This window comes from Netta rufina, assembly GCF_964035555.1.
Source record: "Netta rufina genome assembly, chromosome: 1".
Taxonomy (NCBI): Eukaryota; Metazoa; Chordata; class Aves; order Anseriformes; family Anatidae; genus Netta; species Netta rufina.
The window spans coordinates 111,652,163-111,677,476 of record NC_140123.1 but is presented as its reverse complement, the minus strand read 5'-3'; the positions used below and the strand labels follow the sequence as shown (position 1 = coordinate 111,677,476).

General features: G+C 35.3%; 1 protein-coding gene across 1 annotated transcript in view; it reads left to right on the top strand.

Moving 5' to 3' along the window:
- The window catches only part of EPHA6 (EPH receptor A6), a gene marked incomplete at both ends in the record, with an annotated part of 508,114 nt that overhangs the window by 348,474 nt on the left and 134,326 nt on the right, over positions 1-25,314 (top strand). Inside the window, 3 exon segments of the mRNA XM_084305869.1 lie at positions 265-389; positions 23,645-23,692; positions 24,119-24,281. Of these exon segments, the coding sequence (XP_084161995.1) occupies positions 265-389; positions 23,645-23,692; positions 24,119-24,281 (336 nt within the window).

Genomic DNA, 25,314 nt, shown 5'->3' with positions numbered 1-25,314 from the left:
TCTGGGAGAGACAGAAAAGACATTTCTGTATTTTTGTATATAGCTATTTTTCAGAAGCTGGTCTGCACTTTAATGAAGGAGTTACTGGTGTGTACTTGCAATGTTAATTCCAGGTTATATGGTTTCCCTGAGAATTGCCATCTGTCATGCTTTTCTGCCTGGAGGTCACTCAAAGTTACCACGGGTTGGTATCCTAAGACAGTGGGATGAAAGGATAAACCGTGTACTTCGTCTTTAACCCTTAGTTATCCTTTTCCCTTTCAGCACCCTCCTTGATAGGTATGGTAAGGAAGGACTGGGCTTCCCAAAACAGCATTGCCCTCTCCTGGCAAGAGCCGGACTTTCCCCATGGAGCCATTCTGGACTACGAGATCAAGTACTATGAGAAAGTAGGTCACACTTACAGCATCACCCCAACTCAGTTCCTAAAGATCAATATGTTTTGTTATTTTTGTATTTAAAAAAATAGTATTTTAAACCTTTCACTCAATCCCATATACAATGCTGTATAAGCAGACATTTTTTGTTGGATTTTGTACAGATTTTTTGTTGTTGCACTTCTGACTTGTTAATGACTGTCTTGTTTCATGTCAGAACCAAATAGAGCAGCAGGCAGGCAGTAGATATACCTGTCTCATAGTAGCAGCAATTATGAACATGGATAAATGGATTGTATAATTGAGCATGTTTTGATGCATAGACTGTAAAAGCTTTACATTGAAGTGGCACTGAAACAATATATCAAAGGAGAACATCAATGTAATTCCATTTTGTGCTATTATTTAGCAATAATCTGTGCTTAAATGATAGAGTTCATTAGCCTCATTTAGGGGGTTACAAGAGATAGAAACTGCATGGCAGTGGGCAACAACATGCATTACAGGAAAAGGTACAAGGTGACAGACAGCATGTCCTACAAAAGCATAATCTGAAGCCTGCTTTTTCCAAAGCATACATGTAGAACATTTAATTGTTTCCAGTTAGCTACAGGGCCTAGCACTAGTGTAAAAATTTAGTGCAAATCAATGTCTTTATTCCTTGAAACATAGGAAAGAATTTCTTGATGTGCATATCTTAAAGAGTAATCTGCTAAATCAGTTCTTGCTGTTTCTTTGTCCCCATCTAAAAGTCACAATGGAACTAATGGATAAGTGAGAAGACCACAAAGAACAGTAATATAGGCCAAGGCATGAAAGACAGATTTAGGGATGATAGGCTCTGTAAATATCAGAATTTCCTTCCTTGGCTGACCTTCTCTATTGAGATTATGCAGCTTTAATGATGCAGAAAAAAAGGGTAAACTGGGGAAAATCCAAGTAATTTTAATAGTATAGCTAGAGGGAGAAAACAGTTTGTTTAGAACATTTGGCAGTCAAGCAAGGAAACTTTATTTTCCTACAATGATGGAACTCTTTCAAGTTTTGATCCATTACCATAGCAAACTATACTATGACTAGCACTGCCCTTTTTTGTTTATTTATATTAAAATAACCAAGTGAATTAAAATAGATAAATAGCAAGTTTTTATTCAATTATATGGGAACAAATATCCAAAACCATTCATATGGATGTTAAATTACAAAGCTCATATTTATAAAAATCTTTTATCAATAGATCATCTGCCAATATCTGTCAATACTGAGTGACAAGGCAAATAGCTCTTCTTAGAGATCTACATATTGGTAAGTCCTGTCCATTATACAAGACTAGAGAAACAGGCTTTGTGGCCCTGTGATATATATAGTTTTAACTGCTCCTGTCCATTTCTACAAAAAAATAAAAAAAAAAAAGAAAAAAGAAAAAAAAAGAACCATTTTCTATTTTCACCTTTTGTAATGCATAAGGAGTATCTTTTAACTATTAACTTCTCCTCCCTCTTAGGCGTGGGGAGATAAATGCACTGCTGGCATCTTCCAGTACTGTTGTACAGGGATTATTTTCTCCCTAAGTCACTAACTGGACTACATGCATAGCTCTCCAGTACACCTTTTGTTGTTAAGGTAGAACTTACATGCTCTCCGTCAGTGCTATGTAATAGATGGAATGAGAGACAAATACTCCAGCACCTAACAGTAACATAGCCACTTATTTGAGCAGAACAGCTATGTGACAGATTTGCAAGAGCTCTCTTGAAGACCACATTCTAGAGAGATTAATAATCTCATACTGCAAAACACTCTGTTGATTTGCAGTATTAAATTACAAAATGTGATTCTATACCACTTTAATTATATTTAAATATTGCTGAAGAAGCATACATTACAACTATACTCCTGGGTAAGTATAGTGGCCAAATGCAAATGGGATTTGTATGTTTAAAAAAAAAAAAAAGGAGAGTGTCTACCTCAAAGTCGGAAAATATTAACATGAACTTTAACAAATTCCGTCTTCTTCACCTTGAAACTCCACATATTAAATAGCACAGTCTGTGTAATGTCAGGGGTAGATACAGCAAGTGTAATCTTTCAGGCTTCCTAATGACCCCAAAAGGGGAAAATATCACCATTCCTATTATCAGAAGTGACAAAAATAGGGATGGTGTTGCAAAATTACAAGAAATGTGATAAAAGGAAAATAATTTAACCGAATTTAGTATGAATTTACCACAAAGATGACCCTCCTCTGGAGAATAAAAAGTTGAGCTAAAGCTCAAAAACAAGTTAAATATTAAAAGCTCAGAAAATTTCTTAATGTCTTAAGGAAACAATAAAAATGAACAAATGTGTGCATTTGTATTAGGTACTGTTATACAAAAGAATTAGTAAAAAGAAACAGAGTTTGCAGTCCTTTCTCAATCCTTCATTACCCGTCATTTCTGTTAGAAAAGAAAAGAGGTTTTGTTCTTACATACAATATAAGGAATTGAATGTTTCCATCAAATACAAACACTCAATATTCTGGTCTCAACAGGTTGTATCCGTTTCTTAACTTTGAGAAACTTTGAAGAACCCTGCAGGATTTAAAATTTTTATAACTATGAACATCTATTTCTTATAAGACTCCTTGGTAATGTTTGCAAAATTATGAAGAAGACACTGGGGACCCTAAGGGAGCATGCTTTCTTTTAATTATAACCAGTAGGAATTCTGCAACTCGTAAATGGAAGTCATTTCTTGACGTGTGCTCCCATGGTTTCATGAAAGATCTGTAAGCTTACAGAAATCCAGTAGCCATCTAACAAAATACTGTGGACAATCCACAAAATGGGACTGTTTCCAACAATTTTATAAGTAGGATAAATTAGTGGTGGTGAACTCAGAATACACAGAAGCATCCTCCCATGCATATCCACAACAAGCAGAACAAGGGAATAAGACTAGACTGTGCTAGATCTGCATGAAAGTTTTATTTGCAGTCTTGTGTGATACAATTTGTACGCCATGGAAACCATGGAAAGATCAAGCCTCTTATCTCTTTGTGAAAAATAGTTTCTCATCTTCCGAGAAAGATGCTACCAAGTAATAGAGATATAAAGTAGAGAAGTTATACAAAGCTATCAACAAGCTTACAAGTATGGAAGCCATACATTCATTCAAAAATGTAATAAAGCAGCTCAGTAATTTGACTGCTTTGAAGCACCCTCTTCCATATGACCTTCATTTCTTCAGTGAATTGCTGAAAAATACTCATAACTTTAACAAAATATTGTTTGCCTCTGTCAGTCCCTAAAAATGAAAATCTTGAGAAAATAGCAAAATTTAATTGTAAGCCAGTTCTATATGTATCCTACATGTTTTTTGTTCTAGGAATACACTCACACATGTTTGCGGGGTTGGCTGCTATTCTGCAGCTTTTCAGCCAGAAATGTAGGAAACATGAGGTGACCTAGGACATAATTTGAGAGCTGACTTGGCCTGCGAAGTAAACAAAAATTGAAAGAAATTTAGTCCAAGATGCTATGGGTTTCTGTCACAGTGAAGAGCAGAAGTTTTCTGTTGCATAGTTACATGGTATACCCAGAGAGAGAATATGATCCTAAAGTAATACTGCATGTTGGGGCTTTGTAGTTGAAATATCTTATTTCCAGTAGATTTGGAATCATTCTGAAAAAGCTACAGTTAGCAACATTTGTCACCTTAGACAATAAGTGAGTCTTTACTGCAGCACACAAAGAATCCATTAAGTGTTTGACCTTAGAGATCTAAGATGTACTCTGTAAAGCATTTCTTCAAAGACCTTCTTTGTAGTCCTCACAGATACTAAACATTTGCAAGTTATCTCTCTTGCTACAGGATGTCTACCCTGTTCTACAGTCTGTTATTTATCCATTCTATTTTACAGTCCTTTAATATCTTCCACAAACAGCAAAGTACTTTTAGAAGAAAAGATTCTTTCATAGGCATTGTTGACTTTCCCTTCAAAAATCAAACTCCAGATATCAATATAATCTCTGTTTCTTTGCTAACAGAAATCAATTTTTTTTCTTTATACTTTAACACTATTACTCAGACGCTGACTAAAGCTTTTACAGTGTGAAAGATTCCAGGGCATCATAATCTGATCACCTTTACAGAGGTTGCATGCTCAAGTCAGATGAAGGCTGATATGACCTTGCCACAGCCTTGCAGTGAAGCTGAGTCCTTCTGTAGGAATTCTCTCATGGGAAAGGAAACACAGTACACAGTGGATATAAACCACACCGGCTGCACTTCAGGTGGTGCGGCTAAACTGGGAAATGCTTATTCCTCCCCTTTTCCACCCAAACCCTCGAAGTTAATCATCAAAAATTAATGTTCCCTGAGAGCTGTGTTAAGCATACCAAGCTGTATACATATCAGAAACTATATTAAGTTTTAAGTTCTCCCATATGGCCCAAATACACCAGCTGGATTATATTTTCTATTAGAAGATAATAAATAATTAGCTGATAATGTTGGTCTATAGGGAAGAGATTTTATAGGATTCATCCAAGCAATATCCAAGGCATTGCAATGACATCTGCAAATAGAAAGCATCTTCTGGAGCAGGATGCAGGATGGAAAGACTGGCTGATGGTTCTTTGCTTTCTTGTCCATTGGTGAAATTTGCACTAAAGCCAAATCCCTTTGATAAAATGCTTCATTTTGGTGTCAGATTCAATTCGTAATTTACAAGCAGTTTTCACATAAAAATTTTAACCCACCTCTACATGACAGTGATTAGACAAGATATGTAGGATGTCAGATCTGACTTTTCCTCCGCTCCACTATTATTTAGCATTGGATTAATAAGTAAAGGAGAGAAAACAACCAAGTAGTAGAGACAGGGAAAATTAGTTTCCCAATGAGATTTTGAAAAGAGATGAAGAGCCAATGAAGCAGGTAGATGAAGTACCAGATTTAAAGAATTGGAAACAAATATGACCTTGTTAATTTTTCTATCAATCTACAGCTCTATTTAATTAACTTCTATGAGGAGTGATGCTCACTTAAATTCCGATATTAAAGCAAACACTGCTATTTGTTTGAATATTTATTAGTATGAATTAAAATGAAGCATCCTGAATTTGAGTATGAAAATATGTAAGAGAGCTTGAGGAAATTGACTTGGTAGGAATAATGTGAAGATTTGAGCACATCAACATGTAACAAATCTTAAAAGACAGAACTATTTTTACAAAAATTAATGTGGAAAATTTTAAATGAGGAATTAAATTACTCTTGCAGAATTGTATACCTACAATAATATTCTGTTGCTTAAAGCAAATCTATCTGTCCAGAAATACATGCACCATATTATTTCAAAGCCGTAAAACATATGTACCACATATTGCATACTATGTGTTCTGACAGCAAAAAGATATGGCACTCAATGTACGTAGAAAGGTATGAAATGATATTGTTGCCATTTTTTCTACATTTTTTTGAGGAACAGAGAATCTGGTGTTCTGCTCAGTGCCACTCTGATGACTGGCACAGCAGTAACATGCTGCTGGGAGCCCTGGAGACGTGCCACGCTCACTTTTGCCCACGTGCCCAAGTTGTTTCATTTCTGTATTTTCTCCCATGTGAATTGCCAGTTTAGGGTGTGTGACTCATCACTGTTTAGGACAACAGATGTTGCTGTGTGGATTTAGCAAAGGAGACATTTTGTCATCCTTTTCTTTAGATGAATTCAGCACTGCTCAGGTAATATGTACATCATGCTTCTTTTCTCTCCTTTTTAACTCTCTGCCCCCAAACCTGGCCCTACTCAAGTATCAGCTGGAGTCCTAACCTCAAGGAGAAGAAGCCACGTATTTTCATTAGTCAAGACAGGCAGTTTTTCTAAGTACATCATGTAGTTAAGACAGTTCTCTCAATTTCCGGGTGACGTTTTGGGAAGGTGAAACAAAATTAGCAGACTGTGTCAGGAGCAGGCATATCTCAGTTGTTGCTGTTGTGTCAGCATTGCTAGCATGTACTGTTTCTTTCTCTAGGCATATCCTTTTATTATTGCTAGGCATGCCATACTGTGCTTGATGCTGTTGCAAGCTTCCTAAGTTTTGTAAATATCGGTGACAGGGTTAGGGAGCAGGAAAACAGCAATGAGCATATGATCCCTTCAGGTGTCTGACCAGTCAATTAGTTTTTTTTAATGTATACTCAGTACAAAATGGTGAATACTACAGTGTTAGTATTGAATGATCAACTGAGCAGTTCTTAAACTTATGCTAATTGTTCTTTTTTAAAATGAAAAATCTGCTCCTGTAAATTTTTTTTTTAATTATTGGAATTAGTTGAGGGATAAGTAGCAATGTGCTGCCTATAAGTAAAGTGTTCCAGAAATTAACAGAAGCAAGAAATGTAGGGGCCATTTTCGTTACATTTTCAGCACGTTCTTGTAAAAATGAGAGCACTGAGTAATTTGGATATTAAGAGCTTTTGGACAGTAGTACTAAACAAACCCTACTGTTTGACCAAAGCAGCAGGAACAGATCAGCATGTTGCTGTGAGCCCACAGAGCTCCATGGAGCACTTCTGGCATTCCTGGCTGTTCAGAGCCCCTGGGAAATGAACCATGTCTGGCAAATGTTTTTAAAAAATAATCACTACAAATGCGCTTTGGGAGATAATCATTAAAATGAAATCTCCTAGCTTATTTTAGCATAATAAGTGATGTTAAACAAGCTTCTCAGTTTTGCTATTCTGCTGTTATTAACCTAGTTTCCCAAGGGAAGAACTGTGAAAGGCTGAAGGATTCTAAAAAGAGAAAAAAAATAGGTCTCCAAACTGTATAAAATGAGAGTGAATAATTAAGAGACTCTGCCCAGATATAATTTTTGCCCTTGGGAAGGAGCCTAAAGACCTTGCAACAGCCATTATTAATGACACTGATATAATTACTATTAGGAGAAAAAGAAATCTTGCCTCTAAATATCAATTAGGTACCACAAAGGGTTTACCAAAGAAGTTGTAAGCTAGGCCAGCTCCATTAGGTGTCCGGTTTGACCAGTCTTCTAATAGTTTTCTTCAGTTACCTAGAGCTAGCTTCTCGCCATTTGTATTTAATAATAAAGTAGCCTACGGAGCTATTACCATTGTCATTCCTGCTGAAACAAAAAATCTTGACAAGAAATAGGATGCTGTTTAAGCAACCCTTGTAGATTTGATTAAAAAAACATAGTTCTGTCTCTGCTGATCTTGTGTTTTTGTCTGTAGCCAATACCATCTTCCCCAAGGAAAATTGTGTGCACAATACATATTTCAATAACTGCTATAGAAGAGCTGCACAAATGTAGAAGTGCATTAATGGTTTTGAATTAATCATTTTCAAACTCTTTCAAAGATACAGGCATGAGAGGTATGCAAACTATTGCATACAACCATTACAAACTATCAAGACAACAAACTTAATACCCTACTAGTTCCATACATCACAGAAAGCTAAGGAGGCTAAATCCACCAATAGTAGAGTGTTGCGAGGACATTTGTTGTCGACGGAAGGAAGACAAGCGCACTCAATATGAGTGATCAGCAAGCTCCATTTTATTGGCTGAATAGCCTAACTTTTATAGTGAACTTAACAGGGGCGGACAGTGTCTCACACAAGATCATTGGTCAAAAGCACTCAGAAAAACAGTTACAAGAAAACAACCCCACCTGCAAGAAAACAACCCCCTTGTGATTAGCAGTCACATAGACCTTGTCCTTGAAGCCAGCTGCTGGTAACAGTATTTTTCTGAGTTCCTTAATTGGACGATGTGAGAGTCATTGCCGTGGGAGCTTCTCACAGTTACTCTGGTAGCTTGGTTCGCTCAGCTACAGCAGGCCCTGAGATTTTCTAAAGCCTACCCCTGCTTGCTTAAAGCAAGCTCAAATTGAACAATTGTTCCACGGGCACATGTCCACATCCTGTATGCCAATTCCCAACAGTAGAGGTTGGTTCCTGAGGAAAAAAGGTATTATTAAATGTTTTTTTCCAGCTATTCAGCAGCTGAAATTAAAAAAAAAAAAAAAGTTTAAAAATAATTTATAGAATTTAAATAAATAATATATTATTATCATTTAATTTATAACTTAAATAAATAATAATATACTTATTATTATTATTTAATTTTTACATAATAATATAAATAGCAATAAACAGTTAATTTTAAGCAAGTGATTAAGTGAGCTCAAAAATACCAGAAGATCCTCATATTTTATAGTGCAGTAAAGTTCAGCTCACTCTGGAGATCAAACTTGAGATGATTTTGATGAATGTGTTATAAAAAAGCAATGCTGTCTTTTCAGAGTCAACATATCAATTGCACAGAAGGAAATGGTAACACATATAACATGTTTAATCTGGAAGTAACAAATAAGAGACTGCACTCAAAATATTACTGTTGTTGTATTATTACCCAGTTTCAGTGTGTTCACCTTTAAGTGTAGTTCCAGTAAGTTTTTTTAATACCTGAAGTTAATGAGAGTTTTAACTTTTTCAGGTACCTTCGCACACATTCAAGTATCAGACTTTGGGTTTGAAAGTTTGACCTATTTTTACAAAAAGAAAGATGATTTTCATGAGCAGTGATCTAAGTATAACTAATGTGACTGCTAAATGACTATCTAATCAATAATAAATCCCTTATGTATAAGGTAAATATAATGCCCAGATACCCATTGCTCTAAAATATGTCAGAAAGTTTCCTTTAGACTTTCTCAAAATAAGAACTACCTCAAACGTTCCTGAAAGTCTCCTTCTGTGAGCCCAAACTATTTTAAAAACTGAAGCTTGGTCAGCTTTTTAATAATACATAAAATATGTACTTTACTAAAATTGTTTGTTCCCAACCATAAACATGAATTCCCAGAATAAATCAAGGAGATATGTACTTTGAGACATGGCTAAGGTAATAACTTTATCTAAATGAAGGAATGTTCCAGTACAAGGTATTATTTCACTTACAGTTTTTTCCTGCTCTCCTTGATGCATTTAGGAGATATTTGGGGAAATAGAGCTGAAAAGGCATGTATTCTTTTTTGGAGATAATAGAGAATGTGACTTTCTTCTTCCTTTTTTTCTTCTAAAGCTGCATAGCAACTACATCCTACCCATGCGGAAGGAAAGATTGTTATTAGTTTTCCACTTTTTTTTTTCCCACACCAAAGCCACAAACTACATAATGTAGGCAAACTTTTTTATTTAAAGTAACGATGTCCCTGAATTAGTCAGGCTGGGAGAAGAGAGAAAACTCCAAAGAGTAAAAGGAAACTCTTTTAAGGAGGCCCATTCTATTCTGATGGAATAAACCATATTATTTTCTGTATTTAATATTATTATAAGCCTTTTACAGTTGTCCTAAATAAAAGTTATGCTAAATTGTTTTTGTTGTGACTGGAAATGCACATAAGCAGGCCTTTCATTCAGAAGTGTGATTTCTTTAGCCAACTCTTATTCTTAGAAAAGGTATATTATTTAGTAATTCCCACTTAGTTTTGTTAGTTTTGTACTCCAATAAAATCATGAATGTTTGTGGTGTTTTTTTTGACTTAAAGAAATGTAATGCAAAAATTATTTTTATTTTTTATTTTTAAAGTACTAGTATTAATAGTTTCAAAGTTCCCTTTCTTGATGTTCTTGTCAGGGAAGCTGAGTTAACAACCTATTATTATGTACTCCTTACCAAGCTGTTAATTGCTTTAGAGTATTTTGCAGGAATTCACCTGCTGCTCATAAAAACATTTATGTTGCTGTAGGAACTTCACCAGGTTAATACATCTTGTATTTGCAATGACCTTGCAAAAATCTGGTTTTCTTGTATATATTGCCAGAAGTACTAGTGTGTTATATTATCAGAATAGCAATTCTTTAGTGATTGAGACTGTTCTTCTTTGAAAAGGTATTGTCTGTCACCTGTCCTTACATTTTTTTCAGATTAAAAATATGGGGTTTTACCAACTCAAAAAATACTGTTTCAGATGAAGTTGGTTAAACTGGAAATGGACACTTCTGTGATATAAAAATAGAAACAAATTTTTCTTTGTTTTGAAAGTGCAAAATCCACATTTTCGTTTACCTGTTAGATTGTTTGCTTCATCCTTCAAAATTTATGTTAAACTAATCAGAAAAAGACTTCAGTATTTGCTCCTCTATTAACTCACTAAGGTGTTTGAAGAAAACATTAATTTAAATAATTTGTATATTAAGCAAATTATTACATGTTTAATATACAAATTATATTAATTAATACAACATGTAAATTATATTAATTTTTTTAATTATTAATTAAATAATAATGTTGATGTAATGCCAGCATGAGCAATATAGTCATGATTCCAGAGATGAATTCAACCCTTTTAAGTTAACATTAGAAGACAGATGTTTGCTGTCTGCATGTGTACAGGTAAAAAAAAATGCACATACACACTCACTAATACACAAAGAACATAATATTTCACTGAATTTCGATATCTGTTGATAAATTCATATCTGAAGAGGTTTGCATAATGACACATGCTACACAATTTCAGGGTTGTCCTGATACAGAGATCAGCAGGTCTCCTCTTGCCTCTCATTTATTACTTTTATTAAGTTCAAACTTTAGTTAGTGTCAGAGTTTGTATTTTGGAGTCAAAATTGATTTTGTTTGAGTGGTGTTGAAATATATATTACTGTTTTCAGCATTATTCTGAACTTGTGAGTCCTGATTTCTCTGGGGAAGAAAACAGTTGACCCAAAGAACTTCATACACACACACACGCAAAGTTATCATGTGAAATGTAACATTCATGTGGATTTAAATTAATCCTATTGACTTCAGTCATTTACTCCATCTTCACAAAGCAATCTGAATCAATTCTATCTATAAAAGTAGGTTATTTGCTTATGTAAATAAAAGGGATAGTATTATTAATACCACTGAACCACAATTAATAACTCTCTTTTGTGTGTCTATAAAGCGAATCAACAGCCATGGATAGTTTTGCTTTAAATATGGCTTTTTTCAAGCTGTTATGTAGCACTATGATGCTTTTCTGTAGCTGCCTTTTTTTTCTTGTAGGTAGGAATATATACAGTAGCAAAGGGAAACAGAAGACAATACATTAGTCTGCTGTTCTAGGAATAAAAAATGGTATTTATGTAGATGGTTCTACCTAGGCACAAACCAGTCTTAAAAAAGCCCTGTCACTGTACTTGTCCTCCCACTCCAAGATGCTGAAATACATTTTAAAAGGAGTTGGAAAGGCTTGTTGCTTCCAGAGGTTTTTAATACAGTATGCAGTCTTCGCAAGGGCATTTGTTAAAATGTATACACTGCACAAAGCAATTAAAATTTTCCTGTGAAGGAAAATTCTTACAAACCTGAAAAAAATATATACCATGTAACAGGAGCCCTAATCCAAACCCTGGACCTAACTACCTGTGGGCATTGTAAGGGTTCTGAAATTGGGTAAATTAAACATTTTTTGTCAACACCATTAAAGCTGGCTGAGTTTTGTGTAGCATGTAACACTATCAGTGTTATACTCTATTTTTAGGCTTGCTAGATTGAATTGTATTTCACAGCTTTGAAAGTATGTTGGACTTATTTTTTTATTTTTATTTTTTTTGTAAAAATAGAGCAATGGCAACATCGTATTTTAGAAAGTCACCATCATCTTCTGAAAAAAATTGAATCATTGCCTTTGTACTGAACTTTCACTTCAGTTCTAAGATAATTCTTTACTTCAAAAATGTCTTTGTGCTTTAATATGAGATAGAGGAATCACTTGTTTGGGTACTGTCATGGGGCAATGCTGCAGTTTTGTGTGTACAGCATTACAGTAATTACACCAATGCTGGTAATGCTAGAAGAATACCCGACATATGTCTCAGCAGCTTAGGGACCTGCAGGTGTCTGGACTGTTGCTTTTTACATTTCAGTTTTGAGGTGGTCTTTTTTTGTATTACATAGGTTGTCCCTTTTTTTTTTTTTTTTTTTTTTTTTGTCTTTCCTCCAAGGTCTTGCATTTTCAATTTAAAAATTTCATCATATAGTCACCTACTTCCCATCTTTAACTAGAAGTACAATGCCTATGATTTACAGAAGTATATTGGGTTTGACTGAACAAATCATGGATATTCATGATTATTCACTATTTCTGATAGATGAGGAACTATACTATATTCAACAAAATCACCAGGAAACAGACAACAAAACAAAAGATAGTATTTTTTTAAAAACAGTTCACAATTATACATGTTGCCTAAAGATGTTTTGGAAGCCTGTAGTAAAATAGGTTCAAAAACGTAATTAAATTTGTGGAAGAAAAGTCTACCATGAGCTGTAAAATACAATGAAGCTTATTTAGCTAACTAAGAAACCCTCTAATCTGCAAATTGCTGGACTTGGGGCAGGGGGGACGCGGTGGCAGTGTTGCAGGTAGGCATGGGGAGGGGGAACTTAGCTTTCTTGTATGTGTCTCAAATCTGCAGTGGCATATGCCAGTCCTGATTCAGAAACTTGAACTACAAATCTTACACACCAAATGAATGACTTGGCAGTTAGCCTACTGGCTGTATGTATGTGGTTCTGTGGGCTAGTTTCACAACAGAGAAAGTCACAGAAGGCTTCCAATCTTAAAATTTTGAAGGATTGCATCTGTTTGCTGTTGAGCATTATTTGTCAGCTGGTTTATTATCTGATTACAAAGTAAACCTAAGCATTAGGTATCTCAGAGGACACTACTTTACTCTCCAAAGATGACAGCCACTCTTTGAACACTAGTTGAGTTGATTTTCACCATTAATAAGGTAGTTCATGCTTGCTTTTTCCAAACTGGAAAATATAGTGCAGAGAAATAAAATAAAATAAAATAAAATAAAATAAAATAAAATAAAATAAAATAAAATAAAATAAAATAAAATAAAATAAAATAAAATAAAATAAAATAAAAAACTGGAGAGGCTGAAATCTTTATATGCTTAAGTTAAAAAGACTCCTGGAGACACTGTTGCAGAGGCTTTCACTGGTAAATACTTTTAATTAGAAAACACATGTTATCAAAATTGCTCATAACTGCTGAAAAGATGGAATGTTAATGTTTGAGCTTATCTGACAGTTCAAGTCATGTAACCCAGCTCCTTTTATTATGTTCTGATTGCACCCTGTCCAACCACCAAATTAAGGCACAGACTTGTTTTCATTCCTCTCAATTTAATCCCCATGTCAGTATGATCAGCTGTGTCCTATCTGCTGCCTTCACACCTGCTTTTCCTTTTCCTCCATGTAAGCCACACAGTTTTGCTCTCCCTACTTCTCACCTTACTGTGCTTGTGGGAGCGTTAACTGTAGCAGACTCACCCCGTCCTCATTGCTTCTCACTTAATTTTATCTTTTTTTGTGGTTCACCTCACATTAACTCATTTTTGCCTTTCCAGGTATACAATCCAATTAAAATGAGGTTTGGCTTGGTTTTGACCTTTCCATATTTTCTTTATGATTGGTTATCTGCTCTTCCCCTTTCCTAGTTGACAGCTTCACATTATGTATGGAGAAAGTGATGAGCTGACTGACAGGCAATCAGAATATAAAATATTGAAAGGCCAAACAGATAAAGCAGACTTTAGTATTTTAGCTCCCTATACTGTTATGCCTCAGATTAATGACAAGGGAGGTTGAGAAGGGAAGGGAGAAGATTACAGCCTGAAGTGGCTGATGCTTTAAAATTCTACAGGTTTTCTCTCTGAAGCAAATACTATAGTCACCTGCAATTTTCTCTATGGCCCCACCTTTTCCTGTCAGTTTTCCTCTTAGGTCAGATTGGTTGTCACAGCCTTGTAATCACTTTTTTTAAATTTACCTGAAGTTTGTTAGACAGCTGGAACTGTAAGGTACAACATTTTTAGCAAGCATTTTTTTAAGGTGAATGATATCTTTGACTATTATTCCTATTGTGTAACTTTTCTTATCTCTCTCTATTTCAATGAGGCTTTACCTAATCCTGCTGATCATACTGTAATCAGATACTAATTAATGTTCAGAAGCACATGTTTGAACCTATGAATCTCTTCTCTAAAATCTTCCAAATATTGTTGTTGGAATTCATCTTAAGAGATACACTATAGGTCAAAATAGCCTAACAAAAAATCACGTACAAAATATTATAACGATAAGCTTTCAAAGACAGATTTTGAGTTTCCCAGGTGTAGTTAATTTTCCTATTTTTAATGTGGGTACTCCTCTTTACAATGATGTAAGTGAGGTAAGAAGCAATATATGATTAGGGGCAATAAACATTTCACAATTACATTATAGGAACAGTCACACTGCAAAGAAAGAATATATTTTGGGGGAATTACTGGAGACAAGTTTGTTGTGAGACAGATCACAGGCAATTTCCACAAATTAGAACTATGTAGGCTATATTTGTCTCAGAAAACACAGACAGTAGTAACCAATTCCACAGTTTGCTATTATTTGTCTGCAACAGATTCTGTTTGAATCGATTAATCACATTTGACCATACTTACTAATCACCTACTGTTTTATTCTAATATGTATTGCAACAGTAAAGTTCTATTGAGCTCAGAGTAAATTAAGTGCCATCATGGTTTTTCCAAGGGAAAACTATGGAAGGAGTAGGAGTTTTCCTTTCACGATGGCCCAGAGCTACAACTAATAAAAGTTCCTGGCTTCCGGAATTGTGGCCATTCCTTTAAAATAATAATGCTTCCTCTGTAGGTTACATTGTGTATATCCTTCAAACTGATGTATCTAGGAAAGCGGGAAAATGTGAACAAATGGTCTCATAAAAGATTCTTTTTTATTATTGGTGCTTTTATTTAAACATTCATAATGTCTGAATCACAGAATTCAGAATCTTCTTTACTTTAATGTAGTACTTATTCAGCTTTGACATTGTGCTTTAATGCACAGGAGAAAGACCTGCTCTCTGTGGCATGTAGATTGAATCTCTAGTAGTATTTCCTCCTTTTAGATGATAGTGCTCCAAAAAGGCTAAGGAGGATTATATGGCTCAAGTACAGAATTTTATTGTTAGAGGACAATGGATATAATCCAGAAAATCTATTTGCAAACAGTTGATACTAAATTCAGTTGTTGTTTCTGTGGATCCTTTCTGCACACATGCATTTGGAAGTTGTAGGTAGGCAACAAGTGTGTTTTCAGCTGGCAGAGGCCTATGAAAACCCTATCACTAGTGTCAACTTAAGAAGGCTTAACAGTTTCAGATTCAATGAACTGAATGCCTTGATTGTCATTCATAAAATTAGCTAGGCACAGAGTAAACTGCAAGAGAGTGGTAATTCCTGGAGCTCCCTTTATATATTTTATAAGATAGAAAATTATATTTGGTTATCTTTTTCAGTTGCTAATTTAAGTACTGATATTATTTTGATTAGAGACACGTTTCTCTTTACTACTCAAATACTAATAGTGACAAATGTTAGACTAAAAGGGTCTGACTTTTTATCAGCACTTGACTGGTAAAGTTAATCTTTTAAAGGCTACTTGAACATGAAAAGTAAGATTCTACATTTCAGATTTTATTTCCATTAATTTTTCTTTGCAGTATATATTTTCAGTAATATTTTTTCTCACACATAAAATCGTATATAAACTCTTTGATAGCAGTAGGAGTCTAAACTGATAAAAGGTATTCATATTTTGTTCAGTCTTTTATCAGTATTTTACTTCATGTATGTGCACAACATCTTCATTTCTGTGCTATTGCCCTTTGAAATAAGGTAGGGGAAAAAGAGAGAGCAGCATGTTCTGATAGAGGTGATGTACAAAGGTTTATCTGTCTGCAGGTTTTAAATATCATCAGAATGAATCCTTTCTTTTGAGCTTATGAGAAAAATGCTAATATCATGGTAGTAGTGCATCTGGGTGTTCAGTGAATATAACATTCATAAATAAAGTAGCTTCTTTCAGTGAGGCATAATGAAGAACTATCTTTTAGTCTGATGGTATTATACAATAGAAGTATTTCATTACAGCGTATGTTGATGAAACAGATTCAGCTATTCTGATATATTAGGAAAGCAGAAAACTTTTCATTATTTTTTGTACTCTGATACTGCTACTCCATGAAATCAGTTTCCCTAGTCTTCAGCCATTAACACCACTGTTACTTCCAATCAGTCAGCCAATGTATTTAGATCTGAAAAAATATTTTGTTTATAAAGCCAAATACAAATTTAAGATAGATGTGTGTTCAGATACTTGAGTAGTGTTCGCTACAGGAAAGAGTTTGATTCTGGAAAATGCTTGTTCTCATGAGCAGACCAAACTGTCATGGATTTGTGAACACTGTCTCTCAGAAGCACAACAGAATCCAGTGACAAGAAGGATCACACAAACACTAAGAAAAATGCAGTTTCCTTAGAAATAGAAAAAAAAAAAAAAAAAAACATGTTCAAAGCTTATATTATAATTCTGTTTAACTTGGATAGTCCTAGGCTCTGTATTACATTGTGTAATAACATTGATATCTCTTGTATGGATTATATTCATGTTTTATTAACAGATTTTCCCAAGACAGATTTGCAGTAGGTTATGGAAGAGGTCTTAGGAATTTCCTCATATCAGATTCTGACTAGTAGTTGTGAGAGTGTATTTTGTTAGATAGACTAGTTTAGCTTATGCTTAAACCTTCAGCCCCTGTGTTCTCAAAACTACTTCTTATAAATCCTGTGCCATCTAAAGATCACAATGTTGGTTTGGAAATAATGTGAAGGATCAGAACATTTCTCATATTTCCCCTCTTATATGAACCCTGAGCCATATGTAAGGGCCATCAGTTTGCTTCCTACTTACATGCAATGGGTAATACAGCTATATGAGTGAAACTATTCTTTCATTTTGCAGATTATGTACAAATCCTCTGTAGTTATCAGTAAATACAGAACAGATGTAGTCCTTGACATTTCCTGTGATCCCAATCCTGTCACTGTCTGTCTATCACAGAGCACACTGTAGCTTCTTCTAGCCCACAAAACCAAGCTTCCTTTCCATGGAAAGTAATGTACATGACAGTATGTATGGCTCATACATGTCTCAATTATGCCACAACATAAAATCAGGTTCTGATACATGTAAAAGCATGCCTGAACATCCAGGAAGTACATCCAAATCTTGCAGTTTAAGATTCAGTTTATGAACCCCAAATCCATGCAAGAGCAAGTGCATATTATTTGTGGCAAAAATGATATAAAGCATCCCATACTTCTCCACACATTGGAATTGAGGTGTTTTATTCTGTGACTGTCTTTAGTCTCCCTGGTCATGGCAGAAGGTTGACCAACCTTGGGAGTCAGAGCTTCCTGTTTACTCCCAAACTTCTCTCTGTGGAAGGCTCTGGCTTCCAAGGTAGGCTACAAATCTTGTCATCGTCACAAGAAGAGAGTAGTGGTGAAGTCATTCTTGATCCTTGGTAACTTCTGTCTCCACGAGTACAGCTGTACATCTGTTACAAACTGCAGATAGGATTACCTAATACTGTATTAGATAGTATTATTAGCAGGGATCGATGGAAACTGGAATTTTCCAAAAGGACTGGAAAATACAGTCAATTACATTCCATGATTTCAGTAGAACAAAATGAAATAGAACAAAAAATAGTACATGTATGTCATGAATTCCCTGTCTGGATGCCTAGCTGGGCAACCTGCTCTAGAGAACCTGCTTTGGCAGGGCAGTTGGACCTGATGGTCTCTTTAGGTCCATTCCAACCCCTACAATTCTGTGATTCTGTGAATGCAAATTTTGCTCAACTACATGTACACCGTGTCTGCTTTCTAGTGTTTTCTTTAAGAAGCAAAACTCTTAAACTTGTATTTGTAGTGGTCATGTTATGTTAATGGAGCACTTCATCACCTTTTCAAGTAAGGAAAATATTCTTTAGTAATCTCAAACTTCCTACTGCTGGTCACTACGTTGAAGGAAGGATGTGTGTGTGTGTATCCCTCCACAACAAAATGTGGGAGATACTGCAGTTACTGTCACAGTTGTGTTTTTATAGACATTGCATAATATTTCTTTGTACTCCAACAGTATGTGACTGATGCAAAATAATAATCTGTGTCTTGGTCAGAACATCTAGTGGTTAATAAATTCATCCACTTTTCTCCTCTACAGAAAATTGAATAATATCCAATATACTGTCAGCAGTGCCTTAAACTGTAAGGTCATTTGGCTAGTTCCAAATACACATGGGGTTGTTATGCCTGTCCTTCTCTAAATTTTATTTTGGAAGAAGGCCACAGCCTCCTTTCATTCAAAGACAGACAACTTTGTCATTGGCATAAATGACTGCTGGTCAGTTGAGTACCATGAATATACTTCTCTCAGTAGTAAATTTTGTTCTTAGTACTCCGTTTTCCACATCTCATTATGAAGCATGATTTAGTACTCACAACATCTAAACAGAGTTCTTTTTCATGAACTAACAGCTTTGTTGCTGCCAGTCTATAAATCCTGTCAAATTTACAACCTAAGTTTAATTTGAGGCTGAACATCTAGCTTTTTTGCAGAGAAAATGTTCTTTCTGGTGCTGTAATTAAGAAGAGAAGGATACAATAAATTCACACCCCCACCCCCAAAAAAAAAAAAAAAATTAGAAAAAGAAAGAGAACTGGGATGTGGTATATAGTATTTGATCACTTGCCAGTGTTGATTTCCTGAAGCACATACCAAAAATCTTTTCTCTTTGTGAATATTTTGTTAAAAACTATCCTGTTGGAGCTCTTGTCAAGTTTCAACTCTCAGTAATAGTTGCAGCTTTCTAAAAAGTTAGCCTGTTTTTTGAAGAAAATGGTTGAGACAAATGAAGAAATTTCTTTGCCAAAATCACAATGTGAAAGTAATTGAAAGCTAATGCATGTCGCTGTGAAACCTTTCCCCATTTCTTCTGTTTTGTCAAAGTGTGATTTTTATAAAAGTTGTTTATCTTGACAGATAATTTATCATATTTTTTTCTTATGGCACAAAGCACTGAATGACAGAATATGATGAAATGTGAGCTACAAACATCTCCATCTACAATACCATATTGTGGCTGCCTAAAAACATGTAATAGCTTCTTGCCACATTATGAAAGAAATAGAGTGGTCAGTCATTAAAATGTCTTTCAGCTGTCATCACCCTAAAAATTGCAACTGCATCAATCTAGACATAATGTTTACAAATTAGGTTCCAATACCTGAAAAACATATTTGGATTATTTTAACCTGCAGGGTCTGAAGGTAAGTATCTGCTAGTGTTTCTTCACTGTTTCTGTATACTAAGGGTAACAAAATGGCACAATTGCTGTAATTTGGAAGTTTCCTGATTTACAAGAAAAAGTGACTTTAAATCTTTTCTACACAATTTTCAGGATCCAATGGGTTTTTTAATAATCTGGTTGTAATGTTTTATATATATGCTGCAACAACCCAGAAGCTAATACTCATTTTCTGTTAATTTGCAGACAAAGCAATGTCTTCCAATATCAAACACACATTGATATATTTCCATTTCAATTATCAGAAACATTTTTATTTTCCTTTCCCTTGAGCCATCATTAGCAAGACAGGAAAAAATGTTCCTTAATTATCGGATGTATTGTTGGCTATGCCTGAGACTTTGAAACACTGTAAGTGTAAGTAAATTTTGGAAAATAATAGCATTTACATTTCTGACACATGAAGTTATCAACATAAAGAATTAAAACAATACCATGAAACACCGTTTTTTTAAACTTCTGTGTGGTCTTGTTCTCACTGTTTTCAGACCTCTTTGATACAAAGGAAGCTCTACATTTTATTTTTTAAAACTGTTCTAGAATTATTTTTCTAGTCCACTCCATTTGCACCTCTTTGTCAGTCTTCTGTGAATCAGTGAGGAAACAGCATAAACTTCATGATAGTTATTGCTGTCTTTATTGACTGGAAATTCATCTTTCAGGTCTATCTAAAATGAAAAGAAAAAAACAAACTTCTTTTTTAGGGATACAATTTTCTGTCAATCAACTCTCTTGATTAAATGTTACCATCACAGGCCTTGTCACACTCATCGTCTTTGACCAACTAAAAATAATAAATTATACTTGATAACTGTCTGTTCCACATTCCTGGCTAGGAAGCAGCTATATTCCAAGTGCTGTGTTCTACACGTGCTGTGGCTAGCCTGTAATAACAGATATAACATAGCAGATATAGATCAGATTGTTTTCTTCAGAAGTTTGTTGCTGACACTGACCTTCTGCAAGAGTAAATCTGAGCAGCAGATCTTGGGGAGTCTCCACTATTTTTGACATTTCCATTTTCATCCCCCTCTGAAAGAACCTATTTCTTTTTCCAATTCCATCCAAATATACTGAAACTTCATTTCTGCATTCCAGCAAGTCATGAAAAAGAGTAAAGTATTAAATGCTCTGTACTTTATTTCAAGCAGCAAGGTGGTCTGGGGAAAGGAAATGGTTTTCAACTACTAGATTGTACAGTGAAATCCTTTAGTTGATGATTTCCTCCTTACCTCACAGGCTGTGGAGCCTAAATACAAATTTCCAGAGAGTCCCAGAGTATAAAGCCTCTGCTCGGCTATGTCTGGATGATGACGGATGGAGCCCATAGTACTTGCTAAATCTTTGAACGGAAGAATAATAATATCTGTACAGAACAAGCATGTGCTATTTACATAACCATTAATGAGCATATCCAGAGTCTTTCCTGTCATGTCTTTTCCTGGACTGAAACGTAAAAATCGTCTCTTGGAATGATACTGTGTTATTTAACAGGTAGGATCACAAACAAGGATATACCTATTTCTTTTTCAGTCACACAATTTAGTGTGGCCTTAGGATAGTGCAAAATTTCTTGTGAGTTTTTTATTATTTTGTTTTGTTTTGTTCTGTTTCAGTTTCATTCATTTTTTCCCCCTAATTCTTGGATAGAAAGCTGTGCAGAGGAAAAGGATCTGGGGGTGCTCGTTGATGCTCACCTGAACATGAGCTGGTAGTGTGCCCAGTTGCTCCAGAAGGCCAATGACATCCCGGCCTGTATCAGGAATAGTGCAGCCAGCAGGAGCAGGGAGGTGATCATCTACCTGTACTCTGCTCTGGTGATGCAGCACCTTGAGTACTGTGTTCAGCTTTGGGCCCCTTACTACACAAATGGCATCGAGGCCCTGGAGCAGTCCCAGAGAAAGGCTACGAAGCTGGTGAAGGGCCTGGACCACAAGTCCCGAGAGGAGCGGCTGAGGGAACTGGGGATGTTTACTCTGGAGAAGAGGAGGCTCAGGGGAGACCTTATTGCTCTCTACAGCTACCTGAAAGGAAGTCGTGGGGAGCTGGGGGTTGGCCTCTTCTCGCAGATAACTAGTGATATGACTAGAGGGAATGGCCTCAAGTTGAGCCAGAGGAGGTTTAGGTTATAAATTAGGAGAAACTTCTTCTCAGAAAGAGTAGTTAGGCATTGTAACGGGTTGCCCAGGGAGGTCGTGGCATCATCGTCCCTCGGGGTGTTTAAGAAAAGATTGGACATGGTGCTTAGGGACATGGTTTATTGGGTGACATGGGTAGTAGGGTGATGGTTGGACCAGATGATTTTGGAGGTCTTTTCCAACCTTAATGATTCTATGATTTTGTTAAAAAACGTAGTCTCTTTGGGTAGAAATATACACACTTAGCAGCTTCAGTACTAAGTGAATTCAAGTCTTGTGCTCTTCAAGACTGCATAACCTGGCCAAGTTACTTGTTAAGGTATATTAGCCCTCTACACACAAAAGTCCCTGGAAGTTGCACATATAACAAGGGTATAGAATAGAAATTAACTCTTCATAATACACTGACTATTTGTGAAATTTCTATAAAGAAACATGGGAACTACTCTGTGTAAGTGTTCTCTATTTTCTTGCAAATCTAAGTATTAACCTATTATACCTTTTTTTCTCACATACATTCTATTTTCAAATTGAAGCAAGCTTAATCTCAATATATATATATATATATACATATGTATATTCCTCACCTTAATAGCTTGATTTTCTGGCAGAAGAAAATTGATTTTTTTCTGAAATTTCTCAGAAAATGAATGCTTAAAATCCACTGACCCTCTCAAAGCGAAGTTATAACATTTCAGGTAATAGGAGAAATCTGATATTTAGAACAGTTATTAGATCATGTGTTAATTGTAGTCTCCATTCATAAGAATACGTGGACAGTGTCCTACTATTCTAATTTAAATATGTATTTCTTGATGTTTCAAAATCTGTTCATAGACAGTGGAAAAAATAAATGCTTCCTCTTATTCCAGTTTCTCAAATTATTTCCACTATTTGAACTGAGCATTAAATGCTATTATTTTAGATATTGGTCATCATTGTGTACCTTTATTTCCTTCTCTTAACAGAATGATTAAGTTGGTTTTATGTGTTTGTTTTCTGATTTATTTTTCTTAACCATCTCTTTGTATGCCTACTGGGGGAATACTGATATACCTCCTGCCCTATGCTAATGTGACCTCAACTGAAGTTGACTCGATGTGTTCACTGTTTGTCTTATATAAAAAAAATATGTGTGTTGCTCAGAAGAGGTTAAGAGTTCAACAGAATTTAATTGAAACCTATTCTTCTGCTGGCTGTATCTCTTCTGTGAACTGGATTGCTTCCCTCTTAATAGGCTGGAAACATCCTTTGAATAACAGATACAACATATTGTCTCATGCAGTATTACTGCATGAGACAATAAATGTATATGGTGCCCAATGGGTACCACAGTTGGGTTATTAAGCTCATGTGTCGGTTTGGGGACAACTGCTGTAATACAGAAAAGTAAGCCTTAAGGCACTATATAAAATATTACAGATTACTGATTTATTGAGTGATGGTAACTAATGACAGGAAATACACTCTCTCTTAAATTATTCCCTCATGTAAAGTATAGTCAATGATGTGCCTAGCAAAGCTGCACTTTGTGCAGCAATCAATGTGGCTGATCTCCATACTACAGCAGCTTTTCTGCAATAGTAATTCCCAGTGATCTCTGTAAGGGTCAGGAATTCTCAGCAGATCCCCAAGATCAACTCCTAGGAGATTAACAGGGGAATTTCATAGAAATTGTCTCTTTTACAGAATGTGAAAGGGAATTTCATGTATGGCTACATTACAGCTACCTGGAAAAAGAAATAAAGTTCAACAGCAGTGAAGCAGTTGAACCATGCTAGAAGTTTACAGACTTTAAAGAAAAAGTTAATTTTTATTTTCTTTTACCCACAGGTCTACCCACGGATAGCGCCGGCATTTTGGCACTACCTGCGGGTAGAAGTGAGTAGCGGGTATTTGAATACTCCCACATCTTTACTTTACAGCTTACTAGTACTTACTGACCTCCTAGTTTGTCCATTGTGCAAAAACAGCTGCCATTTTAGCTGTCATTTTCTGTGAATGTAGTCTTGTACTAATTCCATATTGTTTTGACTACAGTATAATTACTAACCTAAGTCACAAAGATGTGATATGTTTATATGCAAGACTAAGGACAAAAAAAAAAAAATGAAATCTAAGTCAAGGCCATATCATACATTGTGATTATAGCACAAAATCAAAGTACTGAAATCCATATCTGCACCTCCTTTTATAAAAACATTTTACATTCATGAGAAGAATGTGGAGCTTCAGTTTTGCTATATAATTTTTGCAAAATTTGTACAACTCAACTTGATATCATTTCTCCCCTCTTTTGTCCCTCAGGAGCATGAGCAGCTCAGCTATTCCTCCACAAGGTCCAAGGCTCCAAGTGTTATCATCACAGGTCTCAAGCCAGCCACCAAGTATGTATTTCATATCAGAGTCAGGACGGCAGCAGGATACAGCGGCTATAGCCAGAAGTTTGAATTTGAAACTGGAGATGAAAGTAAGTTTTACTGAAGGGAAAAAGAAATCAAATACAATAGAAGTAGCATTTAATTCTATAGCAGTCAGACATTGAAGTTTGAATGTCTGAATCCATATGATATGCTTATCACAGAGTGATCACTGCTGTATGATAAAAAAGTAAGTAAGCCTCAGCCTCACACTTCTGGATTCATTTATTTTTTTGAGCAACATGTAGAAATTTGAGACCACTGTTGCAGGTGAAGGAGTGTTTCCTTCTGCAAGATTTCCTGGTTTGTCCCATATCCTTTCACTTAAAGATGGCCTTCCTTTTGACATCTGGAATTATTCTGAGTAAGTCTTACATGTTATGTAAGTCCAGCAGCTTCATGCAAGCTCTTACAACATAGAGGTGGAGTCTTTTCTCTATAGTTTTAAGTCCCAGAATCTATGATTAAAAAAATTAAAACTTTTATATGTATTTCAACAAGTAAGTCTACTAAATTTGCCAATGAGAAGAAAAAAACCCTACATATTCGTGAAGCACATGCAAAAAGACCTGACTCATGCTCTGAAAAATTTTACATGTATATTGATCTTATATATTACACTGCATTTTCAAAGAAACCATGAACGAGTTATTTACCAGTGTTTGAAATAAAATGAGTGTAGTAGATATAGCACTAAAACACTCATTAATGAAATTACTTTAATTTACCAATTATGTATACTATGTTTTTCATTAGTGTTTTAGAATTCAAGTTACTTAAGCTAAAGTAGAAACTGAAAACTATACAAGTGTTTTCAAGAGCACCCATGGGTTTGTGTTCCATTTTCATTGCTTCTTAACTTCTATTTCAAAAATGTTTTAGGGACAGATTTCCAAGTACTTAATACCTAATTGGACTTTTGAAATTTTCTTAGGTACTTAAGCCAATTGGTTTGAATAGACATTAAGCACTTGGGTGCTTTCCAGAATTCTAGTAGTTCTTGTCTGCATCTACTGGTACAATAAATACTAGCCTTTAGGCACAGTGGGTCATAAATGTTGTCAAAAGTAAATGGTATTTAAA